This window comes from Nannobrachium achirus (genome assembly GCF_963921795.1).
Source record: "Nannobrachium achirus genome assembly, chromosome: 4".
Lineage (NCBI taxonomy): Eukaryota > Metazoa > Chordata > Actinopteri > Myctophiformes > Myctophidae > Nannobrachium > Nannobrachium achirus.
In genome coordinates this window covers 4050606-4078449 of record NC_137813.1, presented here as the reverse complement: position 1 = coordinate 4078449, position 27844 = coordinate 4050606, and the positions used below count along the sequence as shown (strand labels likewise).

Sequence of the window (27844 nt, the reverse complement as noted above, 5' to 3'; positions counted from 1 at the left end):
AACGGCCGGTCCTGAATGATGGGGATCATCACAGATCAGAGAAGAACTTACCGATCTGTGGTCCAACGACGCTGCTTTAACCAGAAGAACCCAGACCGCCAGGAGGGTAGCCTATCTGCGGAGAACCAGCCGGGAAAGGAAGCCTATCTGCGGGGCAAAGCGGAAGGTAAACAGCGGCTAATAGAGGCTGGAGGAGCTGCTGCTGCTATAATACAGCTGTCATCATGGAACAGCAGCAGCAGAGATGCATGCGTGTGTGTGTGTGTGTGTGTGTGTGTGTGTGTGTGCGCGCGCGCGCGTGCGTGCGTGTGTCGGTGGGAGGGGTTCTAGCCCAACAGAACGCACCGATCGACCAATGGTAGAGCGAGCACAAGCCAGGAAAACCACAAAGGAACCAATGAAAGTGAAATGATCTGCAGATGATTTCACTTTCATTGGTTCCTTTGTGGAAACCATCCTCATCATCACCACAGTACCAAACCGAGGAGGAGGATGGATGGATGGATGGATGGAGGGATGGATGGATCAGGGGTTTTCAAAGTGGGTGACGGGGCACCCTGGGGTGCCGCGAGATCATTTGATAATATTTGGAATTCATTTTGACACTTGAAAAAATATTTAGTATCATTTTAAACTTGAAGTACAAAGTTATTCTCAGTCAGTTCTAACCAAAATGGCTGTTATCTCAACGTTTTCCTCGCAACATAATCACTAAAATATCGTCACTGTCGGGCAGAAACCTCGTATCTCCAAGTTTCAAATGTGTAAGTCTTTTGGTAAAGCAAAGCCCTGATTCATCATACAAGACTGTCGCACAAAACTAGTGAAAACAGCCGATCTACAAGCACACAACGCCTCGCATCACTAGTTTAGTAGCCTACATTTTATAGACGAACGGTTTTGGACATACAAGGTTTCCACCAGACAACGACGATATGCTGGGAGTGAAAATTATAATGTAGGGGTGCCTCGGATTAAAAAAATATATATTTATGGGGTGACCTGAGACAAAAAGGTTTGGGAACCCCTGAGATAGATATGGATGGATGGATGGATGGATGGATGGATGATGGATGGAAGGATGATGGATGGATGGATGGATGGTCCTGGTCCATTATAGACCACTGTTTCCCAAACAGTGGGTCGGGACCCATTTGTGTGTCACGGAAACAATTTTTTATGGGTCCCTTAATTTTTGGTTTCCTACATTTTCGTTTTTCATTATTATTATTTCAAACATTTTCAATAAAAAAGTAAAAAAAATAAAAGAAAATCATTTCATGAAGAAATCAAAGAAAAAGCAAAGAAATTCCCTATAGAAAACAAAGAAGTAGTGAAAATAGCCTGGGGACCCCCCAAAATAATCATATCTGAACTGGGGACCCCCTAAAATAATCATATCTGAACTGGGGACCCCCTAAAATAATCATATCTGAACTGGGGACCCCCTAAAATAATCATTCTGAACTGGGGAACCCCCACCCTGACAAACACTTGGAATGAGTTGAGGCATTCAAATCAGTTTGACTCAGTTCCCACCACAGATATTGTGAACATCTACGTACAAGCTAATAGAGAGCAGCTATTTATTTGCCTCTTTCTTATAGTAACTATTATTGGCAACTTGGCCAATGTTTCACCAGTTTTCATACTTTGTTGATTACTTTTGACGCAGTAATGTGTTGTGGAGAGTCGACCCCCCTGGGGGTCCTGACCCACAGGTTGAGAAACACTGACATGCAACATTACAATGTGGGTTTCTATAAAGTGAGACAAATGGAGAAGAGTAAAGACAATGTGTAATTATTATTATTATTTACCTTGAAGAGAAGTAAAATGTCCTTTGTGATGTGATGGTGTCTCCTCCAGGCTCCAGCCTTCAGATGGGTAAAGGATGTAATGCAGTCAGTCAGCCTTCAGCTGGGTAAAGGATGTAATGCAGTCAGCTTTCAGCTGGGTAAAGGATGTAATGCAGTCAGCCTTCAGCTGGGTAAAGGATGTATGTAATGCAGTCCCAGAGCAGAGCTTCTGCAGGGAGGATGCTGTGAAACAAACAACTTCTTCACTTCAAGCAGAGCTCTTCTATTCCCTTGCTCTTATATTAGTGTGCACACTACCACCCTCTGCTGGCCGCCGTGAGAAAATGCAAGAAGTTACACAAGATAGTTATGTCAGTGTGGTTCTCAAAGTGGGGTGCGGGGACCCCCTTAGGGGTCCTTGGCGGGGTTCCAGGGGTTGGTTGATAAAACGACTGATAGTTTAGGATTTAGAAACTCCAGGTCTGTAACTGAGCGAGTGTACAAATAAATGCACAATGCACTGGTGTAGCAGAGTGTTTCCAGTGAGCCAACATGTGACAGTATCAGCATGCAGAATGGAACAGAGCCTTCATTATTGGTGAACACCTGTGAAGGAAATGAGAAAGAGACCAGGGAATCTAGAGCAGGGGTTCCCAAACTTTTTTTTTGGTCTCAGCAGGGCACCCCATAAATATTATTTTAATCTGAGGCACCCCATTATCATTTTTACTCCCAGCACCTTATATTTATAGCATATCATCGTTGTCGGGTGGACGGTCTTGTATGATGAAGCAGGGCTTTGCTTTACCAAGACGTACACATTTGAAACTTGGAGCTACAAGGTTTCTGCCCGACAGTGGCGATATTTTAGTGATTATGTTGCGAGGAAAACGTTAAGATAATATCCATTTTGGTTAACTGACTGAAAATAACTTTGTACTTCAACATGATACTAAATATCTTTTCAAGTGTCCAAATATATTCCAAATATTATCAAAGTATCTCGCGGCACCCCTGGACTGCCGTCACGGCACCCCAGGGTGCCCCGTCACCCACTTTGAAAACCCCTGATCTAGAGGGTTGAATCCTCCGCGGTGCATCCGGGTTTGTGGAGTGTCTGTACGAACACAATATAGACTGTATGTATACATAACATTTGTTTGACTTTCCATAAAACATAACCCTAATAGCTGGGTCGTTTATGGCATTGTTGCATGAAAAACATTCCTTGGGCTAAAAACAGACCACAAAAGACGGTGAAAATTGATGACTCATCATCACTAAACCATAGTTTTGTTGGCCGTTTTTAGCCCAAGGAATGTTTTTCGTACAAAACAAATGCTTGCAATTGATTCAGAATAATAAAAAAAAAAAATAGTTTGACCCCTCACATCCCACTTAAAGCAGATTTCTTTCATTTTTTCCTTTATAGTGTAGTGTATAGTAAGTGAATGAGACTGAAAATTACCCTAGCTGTCAAACATTTTGCCCGCCATTTTAAAAAAGACACCCCGGCCAAATGTGTTTAATAACCCTCCTAGATGACAAATCCATTGAGAAACGGACCTTTGCTCTCGTGGTCACGGACGTATCGGATTCGCCCCAACTATAACCTTTAGTGGAAATAATGACACAGTGAGAACAGATATAGTGAGATGTCTCCGTCTATATGCACAGCAGCCATTTAGGAGAGAAGTTGGGTCTCTTCTCACTTCACAAGTCAAACAGAAATGTCCCTGATGCTGGACAGGCACCATAACCACTGCACCACCAGAGTGTGTACGCTTTCTTCACAACAAAATCACACCTAATGGGAAGCGAGCTGTGCTATTTATTTCATCAAGCGTCGCGCTAGCCAATCACAGCGCATCCTGCCAAGCTTGGCCAATGGGCGTACGACAAACTTTGAGCTGTTGGTGCCAAGATGTAGGCTACTTCTAGACCACATCTAGGCCAGATGTAGGCCACATCTATGTAGGCCATATCTAGACCAGATGTAGGCCATATCTAGTCCACATCTAGGCCAGATGTAGGCCATATCTAGACCACATCTAGGCCAGATGTAGGCCATATCTAGTCCACATCTAGGCCAGATGTAGGCCATATCTAGACCACATCTAGGCCAGATGTAGGCCATATCTAGACCACATCTAGACCAGATGTAGGCCATATCTAGACCAGATGTAGGCCATATCTAGACCACATCTAGACCAGATGTAGGCCACATCTATGTAGGCCATATCTAGACCAGATGTAGGCCACGGTTTACTTTAGGCCCCAGACATTATTTGGGACGGACAAAGATGTTGGAGCTTAGCTCCTTCTAGGAGGCCATGTACTAGACTAAACTATGAGATAATGTATCGGGTTTGTTTTTATTTTAAAAGATGACACATCAGATTTCTTAGCACACCAATCACATTGTTTTCAATCCATAAAAAAACATCTCCCTTTGTGACGTTTAGAATTATTATCAAATAGCATCTGATCACTGAATAAAAGTGGAAAAATAAATCTATACTTATCAGCGATAAGCTTTGATGTATTAAATTCACACCACACCGTAAACACAAAGTTATGGTTGCTTATTAAATCCTCATTGGTTGTTTCCGCAACGATAGTTCTGCATTTCATCTGAAATAAATTATTCACAGCTTAAATCAATAAATAGTGTTGTAAGGTGCACACATTCATTAACCACTTAAAACCTGGCGTCCAAAGAAAAAATTGCAAAAAGAGCCGATCTACAAGCTCACAACACCTTACAATGTGATGTGTTAAGACTAAGAGCTTATACTTTAGATGGTCTGTTTTTGCAAACAAAATAGGGCTCAGGTCGTAAGATTTGATAAAACTGTAATAATAATAATACTAATAATAGTAATCTTCACACAAAATTGTAGTTCCAACAAGAAAACAAACAAACAAAAACTAAAATTCAAGCTTTTTTTTTTTTGCTTTTTTTAACCATGCTTGCATGGTAAAAATCTAATATTATGGGATATCCAGATCCAAATTCACACTCAAAAAATGTCCCGATCTGCTCGATAATAGTAAATTGCATCACATTTCACAACAAAAGGCCTACATCCCAGCCCTATCCAAAACATTAAAGGCCCAGTTCACCTCTGGGACAACCAGATCTTATTATATTGTTGTTTGGGACACGATCAACACAATCCTGAGTTATTCTTTGTGTTCAATCTGTGTTTTGAGATATTTTAGTATTTCAACATGTACTAGTGATGCATTTTGCATCATCAGTGATGTGTTTTGCGTCATATGATGCAAAATGCATCACTAGTACATGCTGAAATACTAAAATATCTCAAAACACAGATTGAACACAAAAAATAACTCTTTTTATTGTGTTGATCGTGTCCCAAACAACAATAAAATAAGATCTGGTTGTCCCAGAGGTGAACTGGCCCTTTAACATCTCAGGTATTGCTATAGGATTAAACCATGAATCAAATAAGAGAACACACTCAAGTACAATCCAAGAATCTCAATTCCAAAATCGATGCAAACCCCAGTGAGGTGGAGGCGTTATTGGATTCTATGAGACATTAGTGAATATTATGAAATAAAACTCATAAAGCAGTTTGTGCTTTAAAGTCGAAATGCAATCAAAAATATGTTTTTCACACTTTTAGAGCATATCTGTACTGTAGTGATAATATGGCCATACCTAACACTGGCTGCAAAAGAAAAAGGTGAAAAATGCAAGTATGTGTGTATTATAATGAAACAATAATTAGAGCCCTAAGCCCGGCCCCTAAACAGAAACGTCTTGTGTGATGACGAACATCAAGAAAAATGTATAATTCACGAGTTCAGAATGACTGACTAAACGTCGTCTACTTCAACTTCAGCGACTCCCCGCGAGCCGCTGGTTCGCGTGTCTCCCCCCTTCCCCCGCCTCCCCGTTCGGCCGACATCTGATGTCCTATGAACACAAATTTGTTTCTGTAGCCACTGCCTTGTCAGTCTATAGCGCGACGCTGTGATCGTCAGCCCGCCCGTCTTTACATATTAATGTCTTCAATGAGTTCTGGCCCGCCTACTTTTTGACCGTCAAACCACATTCAGCCGAAGTGCTTTGTACCTCCTTTCTGGAGCGTTTCAGGAGGAACTGCGTCACTATGAGGAAGTGGAGTGAGTGGAAAACTTGGTTTCATTGGGTCTTTAAGCAGTGGTTGACACTAAGGTCTCAGAGGCACTTGCCCGTCGGGCAAGTACAGGTCATGTTCTACTTGCCCGAAGGTCATGCCCACTTGCCCCGAAAAGTAAATTGTCCATTATAAAATGATAGGCAAGAGTTTAATTACCGCTCAATTTAACACTTATTTCTTTACTTTCTGGGGCTGTGCGCTAAAAAAATGTCATACCTCAATACCTTCAAATCCAAATGCCTACATAGCTATGATTGAATATCTACAGTATATGGTTTCACACTTGTTACATTCCACAGACCAGAAGACAGAGCGCGCTGGCCACGTTCAGGTGTTTAGACAGATATCTGGTGTTGTGTTTATAGACGGCTGTGTCCCCTCTCAAATGAGCACTTGCCCGTCGGGCAACCTGAAAGCCAACTTCACCTTCCCGAAGGTTTTATTTACCTGCCGGGGACAGGTGGGCAAGCCTTAGTGTCAATGCCTGTTAAGCCTAGGCTACTCTACACAAATCACTCAACACTGGCTTACAGTTTAAAGTGATATTATAATACTGATAATGGCACATGGCCAGGTTCTTAACCTAATGTCTGGCCATGTGCCAGGCATTCCAGATATGTCAATGTTTCTGAATCTGGGCGGAAAGGAGCATTTCCAGATGACGTAATGTTTTGCTCTGGTCTCCCAGAATGAAGGGAACACAGAAAGCGGTCAGACTCTCTTCAGATGCAGAGGTGTAGATGTTATCTTCCACAGTTCCTGGAAACCAAAAATAGAGTAGTTAAGGTATAGAACAGGGGTATTCAATGTTTTCAGGCCAAGGACCCCTTAGTTGAGAGAGAGAGAGAGAGAGAGAGAGAGAGAGAGAGAGATGAGGCAGGGACCACCACAACCTTTTCATAGATTTCATATATAGTTTAATTGTTTGACAGCACAATCATCAATGTATTTTGGATTCGATGATGATGATGATGATGATGTTTTGTTTTTTGATTGTTATTTCCATTTCCTGAACAGTTATTAACATGTTGGACAGGTTGTATTGTATTGGTTTTGCTCCACAGCAGTGCTATTAAATTAACTTGCTTCCCTTTTCACGTGCAATAACACAAACACACACACACACACACACACACACACACACACACACACACACACACACACACACACACACACACACACACACACACACACACACACACACACACACACACACACACACAGAAATGTACTAACATATTACAGTCTAATTGTCTTGTGTTTACTGTAAGAGTAGTCACTGGTCATCACTAATGGCTACCTATTTTATACTGATACTTTAGCTCCATCTAGTGGTCACTGCCATATACAACACGGTCTATTCTATTCTATAAACACAAAACTATTAATTTCTATTATAGTGCATCAGATTTGGATTTTGGGTGCGGAAATATATAATTTGATTAATCAAACTGAAATTATTGGAAACCATATTTGTATGATTATTATTACATTTCCCCCCCCAAAAAAAGTGTTCATAGGACAGCTAGTGTATAATACACTACTGCAAGGGTCTTCAACACCCCAGGGGGTCCTCAGAGTTACTACAGGGGTCCCCCAAATCTTTGTGTGATAGAAACCTTTTGTTCTCCTTTTTTACATTAACTACTTGAACCCTAGTGTCCATATTCTAAGAACTTTAGCCAAAGAATTGCCGATCTACAAGCTCACGCTGCGAGGCGTTGTGAGCTTGTAGATTGGCTATTTTCAGCAAAGAGTTTTGGTGTAGAGGGGGAAGAGAGCAGACTAAGTATTGACGGTTCAAGTGCTTAAATATCTGAAAACACAAATTGACATGAATCCAACATACACTGATGATCGTTCTGTCAATCAATGAAACTATAGGGAATCTATGGAAAGGTTGTGGGGGGTCCCTGCTTCATCTCTCTCTCAACTACGTTGAAGAGCCTTGCACTGGTGTATATGGCCTATCTCACCAGCTGCTCTGTGCGTTCATAGCTCAGTAGTGTATAACTATAATACAGTAGTGATATGAGCTCATATTAGGGCATTAACGAAAAAGTCGACAAGTCGACTCAGTCGACTTCATTACACAAGTCGACTCCCACCAGAGAAAGTCAAAAGTCGAAGTTGAAAAAATAAAAGATAATAATAATACTTTCTATTGTGAAAATAGCCGATCGACATGCTCACAACGCCTCGTGTTGCGAGGCGTTGTGAGCATGTAGATCGGCTATTTTCACAATTTCTGCCTCTAATATTTGACAATTTGGATAATGTTTAATTTGCCTTAAATTGGCACTTTAGAAATGTGCAGATACCCTCTATAGTCTATACACTTAAACTTTATGTTTGTTTGTTTACAGTTGAGTGAAAAAACGATAAACGATAAAGTCGACTTCAACTCGAGTCGACTTGCAAAAATCACGAGTTGTTAATGCACTAGCTCATATCTATGTGTTCATAGGACAGCTAGTGTATACTAGTGTATATGAGATCATATCTATGTGTTCATACTGTAGGACAGCTAGTGTATACTAGTGTATATGAGCTGCCATCTGACCAGCTGCTCTGTGCGTTCATACGTAGCTCATATCATCTCACCAGCTGCTCTGTGCGTTCATACGTAGCTCATAACATCTCACCAGCTGCTCTGTGCGTTCATACGTAGCGCATAACATCTCACCAGCTGCTCAGTGCGTTCATACGTAGCTCATATCATCTCACCAGTTGCTCAGTGCGTTCATACGTAGCTCATATCATCTCACCAGCTGCTCTGTGAGTTCATACGTAGCTCATATCATCTCACCAGCTGCTCTGTGCGTTCATACGTAGCTCATATCATCTCACCAGCTGCTCTGTGCGTTCATACGTAGCTCATAACATCTCACCAGCTGCTCTGTGCGTTCATACGTAGCTCATATCATCTCACCAGCTGCTCTGTGCGTTCATACGTAGCTCATATCATCTCACCAGCTGCTCTGTGCGTTCATACGTAGCTCATATCATCTCACCAGCTGCTCTGTGCGTTCATACGTAGCTCATATCATCTCACCAGCTGCTCTGTGCGTTCATACGTAGCTCATAACATCTCACCAGCTGCTCTGTGCGTTCATACGTAGCTCATAACATCTCACCAGCTGCTCTGTGCGTTCATACGTAGCTCATATCATCTCACCAGCTGCTCTGTGCGTTCGTAGCTCAGGTACTGAGGGAAGGTGGAGGGGAGCTGCTCCACCTGAACGCTGCTCCGTCCGTCCTCCAGGGTCTGCAGCTGGCTCAGACAGCGCTGGAAGTGGTCGTAGGCCTCGCACGACACCTCCATGTGTCTGAGAGTGAAGTTCAACCTAGTGGAGAGGAGAGGAATTACATCATACGTCCATGCGTCTTAGAGTGAAGTTCAGCCTAGTGGAGAGGAGAGGAATTACATCATACGTCCATGCGTCTTAGAGTGAAGTTCAGCCTAGTGGAGAGGAGAGGAATAACACCATACGTCCATGTGTCTTAGAGTGAAGTTCAGCCTAGTGGAGAGGAGAGGAATTACACCATACGTCCATGTGTTTTAGAGTGAAGATTAGATAATCTCACCTCTTCTCTATAGACAGGTAGGTGGTGCAGATTATAATCTCACCTCTTCTCTATAGACAGGAAGGTGGTGCAGATTATAATCTGACCTCTTCTCTATAGACAGGAAGGTGGTGCAGATTATAATCTCACCTCTTCTCTATAGACAGGAAGGTGGTGCAGGTTATTTAATCTCACCTCTTCTCTATAGACAGGAAGGTGGTGCAGGTTATTTAATCTCACCTCTTCTCTATAGACAGGTAGGTGGTGCAGGGTTTCTGGAAGTTACTGCAGAGTCTGTAGAGCGTTCGGAAAAAGGCGTCCGTCAGCTCGTCGTCGTAGCAAACTGGAGGCAAACAGAGACAGAGCACAGCTTTGTGTCCAGCACAGCAGAATATCTGAGCACAGTAAAAGACCCAAAACTTAGGAAAGCCTTGACTAGGCCAGACTCAGCGAACACAGCCTTGCAATAGAGAAAGGCCGCCACAGACAGACCCCGCTCCCAAGGGAAGATAGGCTATGCACCCACTGCACACAAAATGTGGTAGAAACAGAGCTACACTTTCTAACCACCTGCCCACTATACCAAGACATCAGAGACACATACTTCCCACAGATTACACACACCCGAAGTGAATTTGAAAACTCGACCAATGATGAAAAACTCCCATACCTACTGGGAAACATACAACAATGTGCGAACACAGCAGCAAGATTTGTGAACTGTTGCGACAAAAGAAGGCTAGAAACACAACCACCCTAAGGACTACAAACCATGGATTGACATGTAGACCTACTGCACATACAGTATGAAACAGAGCTGATACCTTTAAATGCATTTTGAGAAAAGATAATGCTGCTATTTGTACCCTGTATATATATAAAATGTTACAATGTGACATAGCTCAGCCTCTGTTTACACAATGCTGTACCCCCTCCAACTGTATATATGTTCCCCATTTTCAACTGTTTTTATTGTATTTGTGATACTTGCTTTGGCAATGTAAACGTATGTTTTCTCATGCCAATAAAGCTCCTTTGAATTGAATTGTGTCCAACCTGTTGTAGCAGGAGTCATTTGACTATAGAGCATCACAGCGGAAGTAGATTCCTGGGGTCACTTAATATTCCCCATTCATTTTCGCCATAGACTTTTACAAAAATATTTATAACAATTATGTTAAGCCTCGAACCAAGCCATCCAGGATGGAGGTGAATCATGACCATATAACCTTTTTTTCTATGAAAAGAACATTTTGAAAATCGCTAAACAAAGGGTAGTTATTAAATGTAGTATATCAAATAATGTAATATTAAAATATGTTTTCACATAGGATCAAAGGTTATATGATCATGATTCACCTCCATCCTGGATGGCTTGGTTCGAGGCTTAACATAATTGTTATAAATATTTTTGTAAAAGTCTATGGCGAAAATGAATGGGGAATATTAAGTGACCCCAGGAATCTACTTCCGCTGCGATGCTCTATTATAGTTAACACTTACTGCCCTCTAGTGGCTCCATCTGGTATATTAAAACTTACTGTCGGCTGCCAGGATGATGCTAGTGTTGTCATGGAGATCTGACTCCTCCTCCTCAGTCCAGCTGAATTCCACATCAGCATCTGAAATATATATTATATATTTATCATTACATACTGTAATATATCATATATTTATCATTACATCCTGTAATATATCATATATTATTTATCATTACATCCTGTAATATATATCATATATTATTATATATTTATCATTACATCCTGAAATATATCATATATTTATCATTACATCCTGTAATATATCATATATTTATCATTACATCCTGTAATATATCATATATTATTATATATTTATCATTACATACTGTAATATATCATATATTATTTATCATTATATCCTGAAATATATATTATTTATTATTTATCATTATATCCTGAAATATATCATATATTATTTATCATTACATCCTGAAATATATCATATATTTATCATTACATACTGTAATATATCATATATTATTATATATTTATCATTACATACTGTAATATATCATATATTATTTATCATTACATCCTGTAATATATCATATATTATTTATCATTACATCCTGTAATATATCATATATTATTTATCATTATTCTGTAATATATCATATATTTATCATTACATCCTGTAATATATCATATATTTATCATTACATACTGTAATATATCATATATTTATCATTACATGCTGTAATATATCATATATTTATCATTACATACTGTAATATATCATATATTATTTATCATTACATCCTGAAATATATCATATATTTATCATTACATCCTGTAATATATCATATATTTATCATTACATCCTGTAATATATCATATATTTATCATTACATCCTGAAATATATCATATATTTATCATTACATCCTGTAATATATCATATATTATTTATCATTATATCCTGAAATATATATCATATATTTATCATTACATCCTGTAATATATCATATATTTATCATTACATACTGTAATATATCATATATTTATCATTACATACTGTAATATATCATATATTTATCATTATATCCTGTAATATATCATATATTTATTAAGCAAAAGGACAACCAAAGCCCTTTTCTCTCTTCAATTAGACGTCACATTCAAGGATGGGGAATGTTTTTATTCGTTTATTACGGGCAGAGGCGGCCCCTCTCGTGGCCCTTATCACTCTTTGCCCTTCTCTGATTGGCTAAGGATCTTACCTGTGCAAAGGTCATGTTGGAGCCAGTCAAGCTGCCTCACCTTGACTTCACCACCTGTTGGACAGAGCAGAGGTTAACACCACACAGTGAGAGAAACAGCACCACCTGTTGGACAGAGCAGACATAAACACCTAACCTCGCCTATCAGGCTTCCTGGGGGAAAGCCTGGTGTTCGTTCACAACAGGCTGTTTGGTTTCCGCCCAACATGGAAACCACTAGAAGAAGCGGCGTCGCTTTGATTTGGTTCCCCCGTTTGTTTCCCCAATCCCTATTAAAATGCTCCGGTAGCCTAGTGTAGTCTTGCCAGTCGCTACGAGTTGGACAAAAAAAAAGATGCATATACCAAACGAAAAAAAATGTCTTATGTAGTTTCTTATGTAGGCCCTAAAAGTATGTCCTTGAGCGCATGGGAATTATTTTGGGTTAAAACTGTTTCCGGTTGGATAGTTCCGGCCAAATTGTAGTCTTTGAGTACTGCAACATGACGTGTTGTGGTTTCCGCTCCCGACCGGTTACAACCCCGAAAAGTGAAGTGATCCGAGATAGAGGTCTTCGGACCTGCCCGAGATCCGAAATTACCCGCGATCCGAACCGCCCCGAGCCGGGTAACGGGCCGTTTTCGAGCTTTTACCGCGGGGCGGGCCGGGGCCGGGGCCGTCTGCCCCGGTTCCCCGGGTATCTCCTGTTACCCGAGTGGAGCCGAGACAGGCCGAGATTGAAGTGAAAGCGAACGCAACAACTGCACCAAATAGATAACGCCACACGATGGCACTAAAGATGCAGCATGTAATCTGTTGCATTGGTTGTGAGAACTGAGAAGTATAACTCACTCAGTCACAACAACACTGACTGTATCAGTTGGATTGTTATTATTATCAAAGATATTAACGTAACGTTTTGGTTAACGGTTTACAATGGAGTTGTCATTGCGTGTTGTCATGCTCTGCAGAGCAAAATGGACACTCAAAGCAGAAAGATATAATGAACAACACATGCGACAGAAAACGATAGCATTAGCATTGGCTAGCCAAAGAAGGAATAAAAACATGGATTTATTTGTATTTACAAACTGTCCGCATTGACTTACTGGTCTGGGAAAAGATCATCTTTTGGCGAGAGGCACAGCGCCGCTGACAGCAACAGCAGCACCGTGGCGACGTTAGGTAAGAAATATGTCTGATACAACTCTTAATATAATAACGTTGGCATTCTTTCATTTCGGGGCGACAGGTTCGGGTCTCGGATCTCCCGTTCTGCTCGGGTTTCGGATCCAATTTTTCTAATAACAGGCGGGGCCGTTCGGATCGGATCCATCACGTCTCGGGGCTGATCGGGTAACGGTTCTCAAATTCCAAATGATAGACGGGGCCATATGGGTCCGGGTCCATTTCCCCCGGGTCCTTTTGGGTTCGGGTAGTTCAAATTGGACCCGTGAAGACCTCTAATCCGAGACTATAAACACCACACAGTGAGAGAAACAGCACCACCTGTTGGACAGAGCAGACATTAACACCACACATAAACCAGTAAGACGCCTAAGGCCGGCTACAGACCTAAAGGCACAAAAACGAGTGCGTGTCGTGGGGGGGAGGCGGGGGGCAGACACAGCACAATGCATTGCGGATGGAAGTCGAGTGGTTTGAAGTCGAGTGCGAGTCGTGTGGTGTTGTGTGGTTGCGTCCAACTTGCTCACGACTCGCACTCGACTTCAAACCACTCGACTTCCATCCGCAATGCATTGTGCTGTCTCTGCCCCCCGCCTCCCCCACACAACTCTCACTCAACTTGTGCGTTCCAGTCTGAGTGCAGCGTAAGGACGACAAGTGACCTCACCCTAAAGGGCGAGGTCACGCCATGTCTTGGCCATCTGGCCAGTGATCTATATCGGACCAGTTACAGTTACTTTGTCGTGGACAAAGTATTGGCACCCTTGCATTTGTAAAACAGGAAAAAAGAAAAGAAAAAAAGAAGAAAACACATTTTGCATCAACATACAGTATTTGTTTCGGAGAGGAGCACAACATAAAACTGGAATAAATACAGAATCCTAGCTCATTCTACACAGAAACCTATGCTGCATAAATACTTAAATACACTGTAGTTGAATTCCAAGCAGGCTATTCACCTGGAACTCACCTGTGGTGAGTCCAAGTTGACTTTAATCTTTAGTAATCACTAATCCACCCAGTTTAAATGTAGTAAATCCCTCATTCTGATGGTTTGTGTCACACTGAGCATGGATGGACCAAACAAAAAGGTGAGCATTGTCAGGAGGTCAGAGGTCATATTGTAGCCAAACATGGACAATCTGAGACCAGTGATACTCAAACTCCGGCCTGCGGGCCACTTCCGGCCCGTGACACTATTTTGACTGGCTTTGAATGTCCTCGAAGTCATGCATGCAACAAGCTTTAAATTGAGCAGATTGGACCTTCCGTTCCAGAGATAATGGCTAAAACATATTGAAAGTGGCCATCATTATAATCCCATTATAAAGGTGATTTGTCCTCTGACCTGCAGGCTCCGTCAGATGTCTGTTCAATGTAACGTTGTGCTGACACATGCTGAGAAGATCCTCTCCTACATCTGAAACACAACAACAGCACACAGACATGACATGGAAACAACACCTTTACACTGTGTCTCCTAGTAGTCAGTCAGTCAGCCAGCCAGTCAGCCAGCCAGCCAGCCAGCCAGTCAGCCAGCCAGCTAGCCAGCCAGCCAGTCAGCCAGCCAGCCAGCCAGCCAGCCAGCCAGCCAGCCAGTCAGCCAGCCAGTCAGCCAGCCAGCCAGTCAGCCAGCCAGTCAGCCAGCCAGCCAGCCAGCCAGTCAGCCAGCCAGCCAGCCAGTCAGCCAGCCAGCCAGCCAGTCAGCCAGCCAGTCAGTGGGCATTGTGCTGTTACCTGTGCAGCAGAGCATATGTGATACGCAGCAGAATTATTTTTCGCTGCGAACCTGAGCGCAGAGTGAGAGATGAACCTGAGTGCAGAGTGAGAGATGAACCTGAGCGCAGAGTGAGATGTGCAAATCAAGGTGAGCGACGGAGCGGGGGATCAAAGTGTGAACCAATAGCAAGCATTACAACATCAGCCACCTGGAGCGAGGAGCGGCATTTCCTGGTACTCCACTCCGCTCATGTGCTCTGCTGTGCAGTAAAGCGGCTTGTGCATTGGACCGTTAACTGTGCAGTAAAGCGGTTTGGGCATTGGACGGTTCATTACCTGTGCAGTAAACTGTTTTGGCCAGAGTTGCCATGACAACGCTGGTCAGGCCCGTTCCCGCCCCCAGCTCCAACACCGTGGCTCCTCTGAACGTGGCCGGCTGAGAGAGGATGTAGTCAGCCAATAGGAACGCTCCTCGCCACACCTAGCCAATGAGAGAGGAGAGGATGTAGTCAGCCAATAGGAACACTCCTCGCCACACCCAGCCAATGAGAGAGGATGTAGTCAGCCAATAGGAACGCTCCTCGCCACACCTAGCCAATGAGAGAGGATGTAGTCAGCCAATAGGAACGCTCCTCGCCACACCTAGCCAATGAGAGAGGAGAGGATGTGGTCAGCCAAATGAGAGAGGAGAGGATGTGGTCAGCCAATAGGAACACACCCAGCCAATGAGAGAGGAGAGGATGTGGTCAGCCAATAGGAACGCTCCTCGCCACACCTAGCCAATGAGAGAGGAGAGGATGTGGTCAGCCAATAGGAACACACCCAGCCAATAGCAGGGGTGGATGAGGGAGGAAGATGAGAGAATAATGCAGTGTAAAACAACGAGACAAACTTTCGCCTTGTCACATGTTTCATGAGCAACACTTGGCTGACATAACGCCGGTAACGCTGCTATCCTTCATATCTTTATTGTATTTATTTATTTATGCATTGATAACACTGGTAAGCATCTCACACAAACAGGAATGTGGTGTATGGACTGTGTGTGCTTTTGTCCGCTCCTATGAGGACAGAACAGGTGAGGTGAACAACAGAAGTCCTCCTATGAGGACAGAACAGTTGAGGTGAACAACAGAAGTCCTCCTATGAGGACAGAACAGGTGAGGTGAACAACAGAAGTCCTCCTATGAGGACAGAACAGGTGAGGTGAACAACAGAAGTCCTCCTATGAGGACAGAACAGTTGAGGTGAACAACAGAAGTCCTCCTATGAGGACAGAACAGTTGAGGTGAACAACAGAAGTCCTCCTATGAGGACAGAACAGGTGAGGTGAACAACAGAAGTCCTCCTATGAGGACAGAACAGGTGAGGTGAACAACAGAAGTCCTCCTATGAGGACAGAACAGGTGAGGTGAACAACAGAAGTCCTCCTATGAGGACAGAACAGTTGAGGTGAACAACAGAAGTCCTCCTATGAGGACAGAACAGGTGAGGTGAACAGCAGAAGGTGACACTAACCTGTTTGCCCACATCTTCCAGAGTAGTGGCCATGGTGTGCTCTGTAAACATTAAACACATGATTACTCTATGCAAACATGTTGTTTACAATCTATAACACATGATTACTCTATGCTAACATGTTATTTACAATCTATAACACATGATTACTCTATGCTAACATGTTATTTACAATCTATAACACATGATTACTCTATGCAAACATGTTATTTACAATCTATAACACATGATTACTCTATGCAAACATGTTGTTTACAATCTATAACACATGATTACTCTATGCAAACATGTTGTTTACAATCTATAACACATGATTACTCTATGCAAACATGTTATTTACAATCTATAACACATGATTACTCTATGCAAACATGTTATTTACAAACTATAACACATGATTACCCTATGAAACATGAACATTTATTTACAGTCTATAACACATTAACACAAGTCGTCATGTTTCCATAAACGTATTAGAATTAGGGAAGCATAGCCTCTCCTAGCCTTCATTACGCGCCCCTGGACTGGGACTAGATGTTAGTACCAAGGTTTACTGTCTTTAAACTACAGATTGTACAGACTGTACCTCGGTCAAGACAATACAGAATACAGATTGTGGTCTTTTAAACCAGTGTTTAAAAGACTCCACACCAAAGGTTTTTATCTCACTCAAAGTTTCAGGTACAATACAGTCTGAATTAACCACTTAGGACCCATTTAATCAGCTGCTCTGCATGCATTTGAGCTGCAGATCTGTTTTTTTTTTTTTTTTTAACATAAGTTAATCTCACATAAGTTCTGAACTTCTGTTGAAACATATTTTAAAGTTTGTTAAGTTTGTTTGGTGGAAAAACTGCAGTATAAATCAGGCGTTTCCTACCGATCCTTATGACATCTTTGAGGTTCCGGTGGTCTTCATCATCATCATCATCATCATCATCTTCTTCACTGGCTGCTGATTGGCTGAGGATGGTAGGATACACCAGGGTTCTGTGTGTGTGGATGTTCTGTCTGGGCCTGCAGAGAACAGCAGCATATTTACAATGTATGCATTTAGCACATCCATATTTACAATGTATGCATTTAGCACATCCATATTTACAATGTATGCATTTAGCACATCCATATTTACAATGTATGCATTTAGCACATCCATATTTACAATGTATGCATTTAGCACATCCATATTTACAATGTATGCATTTAGCACATCCATATTTACAATGTATGCATTTAGCACATCCATATTTACAATGTATGCATTTAGCACATCCATATTTACAATGTATGCATTTAGCACATCCATATTTACAATGTATGCATTTAACACATCCATATTTACAATGTATGCATTTAGCACATCCATATTTACAATGTATGCATTTAGCACATCCATATTTACAATGTATGCATTTAACACATCCATATTTACAATGTATGCATTTAACACATCCATATTTACAATGTATGCATTTAGCACATCCATATTTACAATGTATGCATTTAACACATCCATATTTACAATGTATGCATTTAGCACATCCATATTTACAATGTATGCATTTAGCACATCCATATTTACAATGTATGCATTTAACACATCCATATTTACAATGTATGCATTTAGCACATCCATATTTACAATGTATGCATTTAGCACATCCATATTTACAATGTATGCATTTAGCACATCCATATTTACAATGTATGCATTTAGCACATCCATATTTACAATGTATGCATTTAGCACATCCATATTTACAATGTATGCATTTAACACATCCATATTTACAATGTATGCATTTAACACATCCATATTTACAATGTATGCATTTAGCACATCCATATTTACAATGTATGCATTTAGCACATCCATATTTACAATGTATGCATTTAACACATCCATATTTACAATGTATGCATTTATCACATCCATATTTACAATGTATGCATTTAGCACATCCATATTTACAATGTATGCATTTAGCACATCCATATTTACAATGTATGCATTTAGCACATCCATATTTACAATGTATGCATTTAACACATCCATATTTACAATGTATGCATTTAGCACATCCATATTTACAATGTATGCATTTAGCACATCCATATTTACAATGTATGCATTTAGCACATCCATATTTACAATGTATGCATTTAACACATCCATATTTACAATGTATGCATTTAGCACATCCATATTTACAATGTATGCATTTAGCACATCCATATTTACAATGTATGCATTTAGCACATCCATATTTACAATGTATGCATTTAGCACATCCATAGACTTACAACTAGAAACATGACATTGGAGTACAACATCATCATCATTTAGTGCAGGTGTTTCGGGCAGTATTTTTGATGGAATCGTGCACTTTATGAAAGAAGCATGAAATTTGGCACACAGTTGGAACATGCCATATGGAACATTTTTGGCTATAGGGGCATCGCAGATTCGTCTTGGGAAACTTGTGGGAGCCAATCAAAGTTGGGCTCTCATAGACTTTACTATAGAGTAAAATAATACAAAAAATAAATATGCTTTAAGTAGCATGTGAGGGGTCAAACTAGGTGTTTTTCGGGATTCTGAATCCAATGCAAACATTTATTTTGCAGGAAAACCATTCCTTGGGCTAAAAACGGACCCCATATAAGTGATAAAAGTATGGTTTAGTGATGAGTCATCACTTTTCAACAGTTTTGTGGTGGCCGTTTCTCGGAAAGGAATGTTTTTCGTGCAAAACAAATGCTTGCATTGGATTCAGAATCCCGAAAAACACCTAGTTTGACCCCTCACATGCTACTTAAAGCATATTTATTTTTTGTATTATTTTACTCTATAGTAAAGTCTATGAGAGCCCAACTTTGATTGGCTCCCACAAGTTTCCCAAGACAAATCTGCGATGCCCCTATAGCCAAAAATTTTCCATATGGCATGTTCTAACTGTGTGCCAAATTTCATGCTTCTTTCATAAAGTGCACGATTTTTGCCTGAAACGCTCCCACTAATTATCATCATCAGTGTCCACACCATCGCAGTCTGCCTCTCCTCACCACATCCGCAATAGTCTCGCGTAGCCAGACAACTATTCCACAATCTCTGAATGCTATATAGAATCTGGAACTACAACTCCAGAACGGCAAGAAATGGAAGCTGGCATTTTTCCGTTCATGAACATATATTTTAAAATGTAATTTCTGATAAGCAGCAAGCTAAATATGCTCAGATGATTTGTATTTAAATTAGTATAAATGTGCACAATGTTAAGAATGAAACAGAAATGAGGAGGAGGCTTCACTTCCACTTTAACCGGGCTCTCATCATAAGAACTTCTGTCCCCCAGACTGTATGACGGAAGCATTTGCAAATCGTGGAGTCAACAGTCTGACCACGCGAGACTACATCCACTATAGCCTCGATTCCATCTTCTGTCTCAGCTCTGTACTGGTCTTTCTGTCTCAGCTCTGCACTGGTCTTTCTGTCTCAGCTCTGCACTGGTCTTTCTGTCTCAGCTCTGCACTGGTCTTTCTGTCTCAGCTCTGCACTGGTCTTTATGTCTCAGCTCTGCACTGGTCTTTCTGTCTCAGCTCTGCACTGGTCTTTCTGTCTCAGTGACATCTAATCATCTTTCTGTCTCAGCTCTGCACTGGTCTTTATGTCTCAGCTCTGCACTGGTCTTTCTGTCTCAGCTCTGCACTGGTCTTTCTGTCTCAGTGACATCTAATCATCTTTCTGTCTCAGCTCTGCACTGGTCTTTCTGTCTCAGCTCTGCACTGGTCTTTCTGTCTCAGTGACATCTAATCATCTTTCTGTCTCAGCTCTGCACTGGTCTTTATGTCTCAGCTCTGTACTGGTCTTTATGTCTCAGCTCTGCACTGGTCTTTATGTCTCAGCTCTGCACTGGTCTTTCTGTCTCAGCTCTGTACTGGTCTTTCTGTCTCAGTGACATCTAATCATCTTTCTGTCTCAGCTCTGCACTGGTCTTTATGTCTCAGCTCTGTACTGGTCTTTATGTCTCAGCTCTGTACTGGTCTTTATGTCTCAGCTCTGTACTGGTCTTTATGTCTCAGCTCTGTACTGGTCTTTCTGTCTCAGCTCTGTACTGGTCTTTCTGTCTCAGCTCTGCACTGGTCTTGCTGTCTCAGCTCTGTACTGGTCTTTATGTCTCAGCTCTGCACTGGTCTTTATGTCTCAGCTCTGCACTGGTCTTTCTGTCTCAGCTCTGTACTGGTCTTTATGTCTCAGCTCTGCACTGGTCTTTATGTCTCAGCTCTGCACTGGTCTTTCTGTCTCAGCTCTGTACTGGTCTTTATGTCTCAGCTCTGTACTGGTCTTTATGTCTCAGCTCTGTACTGGTCTTTATGTCTCAGCTCTGTACTGGTCTTTCTGTCTCAGCTCTGCACTGGTCTTGCTGTCTCAGCTCTGTACTGGTCTTTCTGTCTCAGCTCTGCACTGGTCTTGCTGTCTCAGCTCTGCACTGGTCTTTATGTCTCAGCTCTGTACTGGTCTTTATGTCTCAGCTCTGTACTGGTCTTTATGTCTCAGCTCTGTACTGGTCTTTCTGTCTCAGCTCTGCACTGGTCTTTATGTCTCAGCTCTGTACTGGTCTTTATGTCTCAGCTCTGCACTGGTCTTTATGTCTCAGCTCTGTACTGGTCTTTATGTCTCAGCTCTGTACTGGTCTTTATGTCTCAGCTCTGTACTGGTCTTTATGTCTCAGCTCTGTACTGGTCTTTCTGTCTCAGCTCTGTACTGGTCTTTATGTCTCAGCTCTGTACTGGTCTTTATGTCTCAGCTCTGTACTGGTCTTTATGTCTCAGCTCTGTACTGGTCTTTATGTCTCAGCTCTGTACTGGTCTTTCTGTCTCAGCTCTGCACTGGTCTTTCTGTCTCAGCTCTGTACTGGTCTTTCTGTCTCAGCTCTGCACTGGTCTTTCTGTCTCAGCTCTGTACTGGTCTTTATGTCTCAGTGACATGTGATCATCTCTGTTCTGTTCAGCTGGTCTTCCTGCTCCACATACCTGCGTGTCACCTCCAGGTCTCCGTCCTCGTCTGTGATTGGCTGCACAGTACTGTCTACTTCCTCCTCTGCCACTGGCGTGCTCCCTTTCTCACCTTCCCTCCCGCCGTCTTCCTGTGTGTCACCGTGTGAATCTTCCCCGAAAGCAGTGGGAAGGAGCTTGAACTTGGAAACAAAGACTGTGAGGAGAATTGCAGGGAAAAGAAACATATGTTATTCTTAAAATGAATTAGAAAATAAACATAAAGAAATACAGTTTCTAAATCACATTATTTACTACTACTACTACAAAATATATACATATAAAATAAAATGTCTCCACGATGTGTCTTTTCAGAGATATCGTATCCTGTTGAATTGTTAATACAGAGATTCATTGCAGAATTCATTTAAACCTGCATTTTTTTCTAAATCAGTAGTTCTCAAACTTTAAAATGTCAAGGTCTCCCCTTAACTCTGATAGTATAAAAAATAAACCAAATGGACCTGTGGTTTCATGTGTATACTGTCAGAGATACATACTTGTAAGGATCAATTTAGACCTCCCAAAAAGAACCCAGAGAGTCCCTGGAACCTGCTTTGAGGACCACTGGTCTAAATGGAACCTGCTTTGAGGACCACTGGTCTAAATGGTCTGTTACTCCTTTTTCTTTTAGTTTTTGTTACCTTGTACTGTGATAAGATTGTGTATTGTAATACAGCTTGGGAAATATTGTGATATTGTATTTTTCCATATCGCACGCACGCACGCACGCACGCACGCACGCACGCACGCGCGCGCGCACACACACACACACACACACACACACACACACACACACACACACACACACACACACACACACACACACACACACACACACACACACACACACACACACACACACACACACACACACACCTGGCTGTCCCACTCGGTTGAGGCGGGTCATGAGGTGTCGTGCGTTGGGCTGTAGCAGGTGAACGTCTGACAGAACCGTGTCGTAGTGGAAGGTGATTCTGTCCATGATGGATGGATGGATGCTCCTACATCAGCTCAATGACAGCTACTTAAAGACCTGCTGAAAACAAACATACATATTGGTCATACATAACAGTACTTAACCACCTGGTGAAATCAGAAATACATATCTGTACTTCTGTAGTGATAATATGGCCATATCTAACAGTACTTAAACACCTGGTGAAATCAGAAATAAATATATGTAGTGAATCTTCAATTTAAGTGAAAGGACCACCGCTCATCTGCCAATAGAATTAGATGAGGTGCTGGATGCCTGAAGAAGGTCTATGACCGAAAGCTTGCACTTAATTTAACTGAAAATAAAGAACTTGTTTTTGCAGTCAAACACCAGCATCCCCCAAAATATTGCCAATCTACAAGCTCACTAAAAGATGCCTTGTGAGCTTGTAGATCGGCTATTTTTGGTGAAGAGAGTTGGTGTATGGAAGAATAACTCAAGTACAGTGCAATTCAGTGAAATCAAAAATACATATCTGTAGTGATAATATGGCCATACCTAACAGTAGATGGCAAAAAAAAAGACAATTACAGGCCTAAAGCCCAGCCCCTAAACAAAACGTAATGCGTGATGACGAACGTCAAGTCTATGTAATAATTCACGGGGTCAGAATGACTGACGGATGCCTGTGTCAATCAACCTCAACTACTTCAACTTCAGCTAATCCGAGCCGCTGGTTTGCGTGGTCCTTCCCCCGCCTCCCTGTTCGTCCTCTCCGCACAGCAGAGCCAGTGTGTTGTGCTGGCCTACCTGGAGTGTTTCACTGGGAACTGCGTCACCATAAGGAAGTGGAGAACTTCTGTTGCAGTCTGTCTTTAATGATGGCTGCTCCCACGCCACATCCCCTCAATGACAGCTACTTAATGCCTGGAGAAAACACAACACACACACGCACACACAGAGCAAGATTTGTGAACTGTTGTGATAAAAGAAGGCTGGAATATGACCAACCTTAAGGACTACTGACCATAGAGTAGATCTCTAGACCTGCTGCACATACAGTATAAACAGAGTAGATCTCTAGACCTGCTGCACATACAGTATAAACAGAGTAGATCTCTAGACCTACTGCACATACAGTATAAACAGAGTAGATCTCTAGACCTACTGCACATATGATATGCTCAGAGCTGCTGCCTTTAAACACATTTTAAATCTTTGTTTGTGAAACATTTAAAACATTTTGAGGGGAAAACGACTGCTGCTATTTGTCCCAAAGTGACTGGAAAATATTGCTACTATTCGTTTTAAAAAGCTTTACACCCTGGCCTGTACATTCAACATTTATATGTACTGTATGTAGATGTATACAGTAAATACATAGACATAGCACACTGACATACAGTAGCTCTGCTTACACAATGCTGTACCGCATTTTCAACATTTCTCTATTTTATTTTTTTAATATTTTGATTTGACACTTGCTTTGGCAATGTTAAACGTATGTTTTCTCATGCCAATAAAGCTCCTTTGAATTCAATTGAGAACATCAGCATTTAAGGACAGTGATTTTATGCATGCCATTTTAATATCATTTCCCTGTGTGAGTTTAAACCCTACAGCCAAACACAGCAGATGTACAAGCTCACAACGTGGTGTGTTGTGACTGGTTGTGAGCTAGTAGATCTGCTCTTTTCTGTGTGTGACACCTCTGTAACTCTAATCCCAATGAACCCCAAAACCTAACATCTAAAGTGTGTATCTTCCTAATCAGCATGTTGTCCTAATGTGCATGTATTTGTTAATTTATAAAACAACTATTTCTCTCCAAGAGAATGTCACAATGCCTGTTACTAAAGTTCTAATATAGGCTACCACACATGGTGTACACTATGACACATAAACCTATTTGAATCCAACTAGCTTGTCTCAACTCAGCTTGATCTGAGATAATTGCATGTTTATTGCCATACAGGCAGTCCATGATTTAAAGTACATGTGATGATAGAACAACACATGTCAGTCTATAGAGTTATATATAACACATGTGTGTCAGTCTATACACAGATATAAAAAGCTAGATGCCTCCTTCGGCTAGGGGGCGTATGCATTTAGCAACTAAGGGAATCTTCATCACTTCCGTCTTCATTGCTTCCGCGTGCGTCACACATAGGGAAGTTCACAGGCCAATCAAAGGCAGGTGGGGGCGTGTCTTTACGCACGCAGCCTGTTAGAACAGCTGAGCCGCGCAACATCGGAACTGGCTCTGTTGAAATGAATTGTGGTCCTTGGATAAGTTCTGGAAAAGTCGCGCTGTGATTGGCCAGTAGTCACTTTGACTGACAGCGTTCCCTTCGTTTTTTCAGGAAGTCCGGACAAGAACTTTTGCACATCGCTCCAATTAACTGCAGAGGCGAACGAGGCATCTAGCTCTTTATATCTGTGAGTCTATAGTTATATATAACACATGGTCATTCTATAGAGTTATATATAACACATGGTCAGTCTATAGAGTTATATACAACACATGGTCAGTCTATAGAGTTACATATAACACATGGTCAGTCTATAGAGTTATATATAACACATGGTCGGGTGCAAAGCACTGCAAAGCAGAAAGGTCTGCATGTTATTTATAGAGGCTGGTGTCGGCTTTCAATGTCAGAGTAGTCATGTGAACAGCTTCTAAACCACACACTGTTTAGTCCAACTAAAACAACACAACACACAGATTACTCTGGTATAAATAAAGGTAAAACAACGTAGATTACAGATTACCAGCGTCACTTTGTTAATCCAACGTTACCTTTAGGTCAGAGCACTACTTTAACAGGTTTAGTAAGAGATCCTAACGGTTGATTAAATGTAAATCCATGCAGGAACAGTAATCTAACTGGCACTGCTGTAATCTGCTGCCGTTTTAATGTTTTCAAACCTTATATAGCAGAATAGATCCTTATATTCTATAGATTATAACAATATAATCTTATATTCTACAGATTATAACAGAATAGAATCTTATATTCTACAGATTATAGCAGAATAGAATCTTATATTCTACAGATTATAGCAGAATAGAATCTTATATTCTACAGATTATAACAGAACAGAATTTTATATTCTACAGATTATAACAGAACAGAATCTTATATTCTATATATTATAACAGAACATAATCTTATAATCTATAGATTATAACAGAATAGAATTTTATATTCTACAGATTATAACAGAACATAATCTTATATTCTATAGATTATAACAGAACATAATCTTATATTCTATAGATTATAACAGAATATAACCTTATATTCTACAGATTATAACAGAACAGAATCTTATATTCTACAGATTATAGCAGAATAGAATCTTATATTCTACAGATTATAACAGAATAGAATCTTATATTCTACAGATTATAACAGAACAGATTTAGGGTAAAAAAGGGGGCGGGGCGCACATAAACAACATGCATCTTTATGTTAAACTCAACGAACATCACAGCCTGATGAAGCTGTTGAATTAACCTGCCGTTTAGTGAACAAACACTGCGGTTAGAAGTCCACAGGGAGACTCATTAAAGAGCAGAGAACACTCAGTAAATGGTGTTTATTTGAACACTCAGTAAATGGTGTTTATTTGAACACTCAGTAAATGGTGTTTATTTGAACACTCAGTAAATGGTGTTTATTTGAACACTCAGTAAATGGTGTTTATTTGAACACTCAGTAAATGGTGTTTATTAGAAAGATAAACTCACAGTTAAACTTCTTCCACGCTCCTCTGCTGCTACACGGACACTTTATGGAGGACGGACAGCCTCGGGTGCGGCCTGCTATCTGGTCCTGACAACAAGGGGGAAACGAGTTGTGTGGCAGAACGTTCCTGGGCCCCACCTCAGATAAGCATGGAAATATAGTTTATGTATTTCCACTCACTGCAAGTTATACATTTGACAGATTCATCTCGAAAGAGCTCAATGATGGTAAAAAAAAATAGGCCTAAGTGATTAAATAAATATATAAGAATAAGATTTTTGCCAGTATAAGTGGAGCCTCCATGTAGAATTTGCTGTCTTGGCCCAAACTGTTAAGAAATACAATATTTGGAAAACGGTCTTGAGTCATGTAAACTGAACATGACTGAACATTTAACATTTCTACTATGCACTGGGATATGAAACCCTGATACAAGCGTGTATAAAGGAAGACTGGAGCAAACTCTGACTGTTAATAAGCCTGTTATTTATTTTATTTACAGGCAGAAAGAAAGTGACATTTCAATGTCAATACATCTTTGTCGGGTACAAGCTTACTCTGTGCTTTAGAGTTCAGGTGGCCCTAAGCAAGATTACACACATATTAACTTTGAATCGCCAAAGTTATAAATAATAAGGTCTTCTACTATCTAATAGAACATGTGGTGTCTGTTGTTAGCACTGAAGCATAGGGTTGCCAACTCCCAGATATTAAAATACGGGATACCTCCTGGTTTACAGTTTACAATGGAGGTAAAACCATGATTATACAGTAATAACAGTATATCCTTATAAAGAGCTATTAAAACAGAAACATGTAGGCCTATTCTCTAATGAATTTGTTGCAAAACCATAACTATTATAATGCATATCTATTTCTAGACACTGTTTCATTTGTTCAAAAAACACGAGTGTAATGTTGTAACAAGAAAAGCAACAATTCATTTAAAGGGATATTCCACTTTCAACAGGGAGCAGTGGTAGGGCCTCTCTCCACATACAAACCCATTGTAACTTCAAACTTCATTTTAACCATGATAGATTCATTAAAAACACCCATTATTTTTTCTGGTGACTCATTTTACCTTCCTAATACGTGAGCAGGCCGTGTTTTTTCGATAACTTGTTTCATTTATTTGTAATAATTATTTGGGAAATACAAAAAAGATATTATTAAAAATAAATGAAAAAAGTTTTCGAAAAAACATGGTCTGATCACATATTAGGAGGGTAGTATGAGTCATCAGAAAAGATAATGGGTGTTTTTAATGAATTTATCATGGTGAAAATGAAGTCTGAAGTTACAATGGGTGTGTGTGGGGAGAGGCCCTGGGCCTGGAGGGCCTGGTAACATTTACATCAAATATCTAAATATTCAATCAAGCTAA

At 40.9% G+C, this 27844-nt stretch overlaps 1 protein-coding gene across 1 annotated transcript; it reads right to left on the bottom strand.

Moving 5' to 3' along the window:
- Nucleotides 1-6228: 6228 nt before the first annotated feature.
- Nucleotides 6229-26481, bottom strand: LOC308283723 (methyltransferase-like protein 22). The gene is made up of 13 exons (XM_080724196.1): nt 26460-26481; nt 23510-23626; nt 22639-22798; nt 21739-21916; nt 17585-17721; nt 16705-16745; nt 15523-15667; nt 14816-14887; nt 12301-12354; nt 11083-11163; nt 9782-9884; nt 9153-9321; nt 6229-6733 (listed from the first exon to the last, which is right to left on the bottom strand). Exons 3-13 carry the CDS (start codon nt 22742-22744, stop codon nt 6686-6688), a joined length of 1134 nt encoding a protein of 377 aa, XP_080580322.1. The 5' UTR covers nt 22745-22798; nt 23510-23626; nt 26460-26481; the 3' UTR covers nt 6229-6685.
- Nucleotides 26482-27844: the final 1363 nt, after the last annotated feature.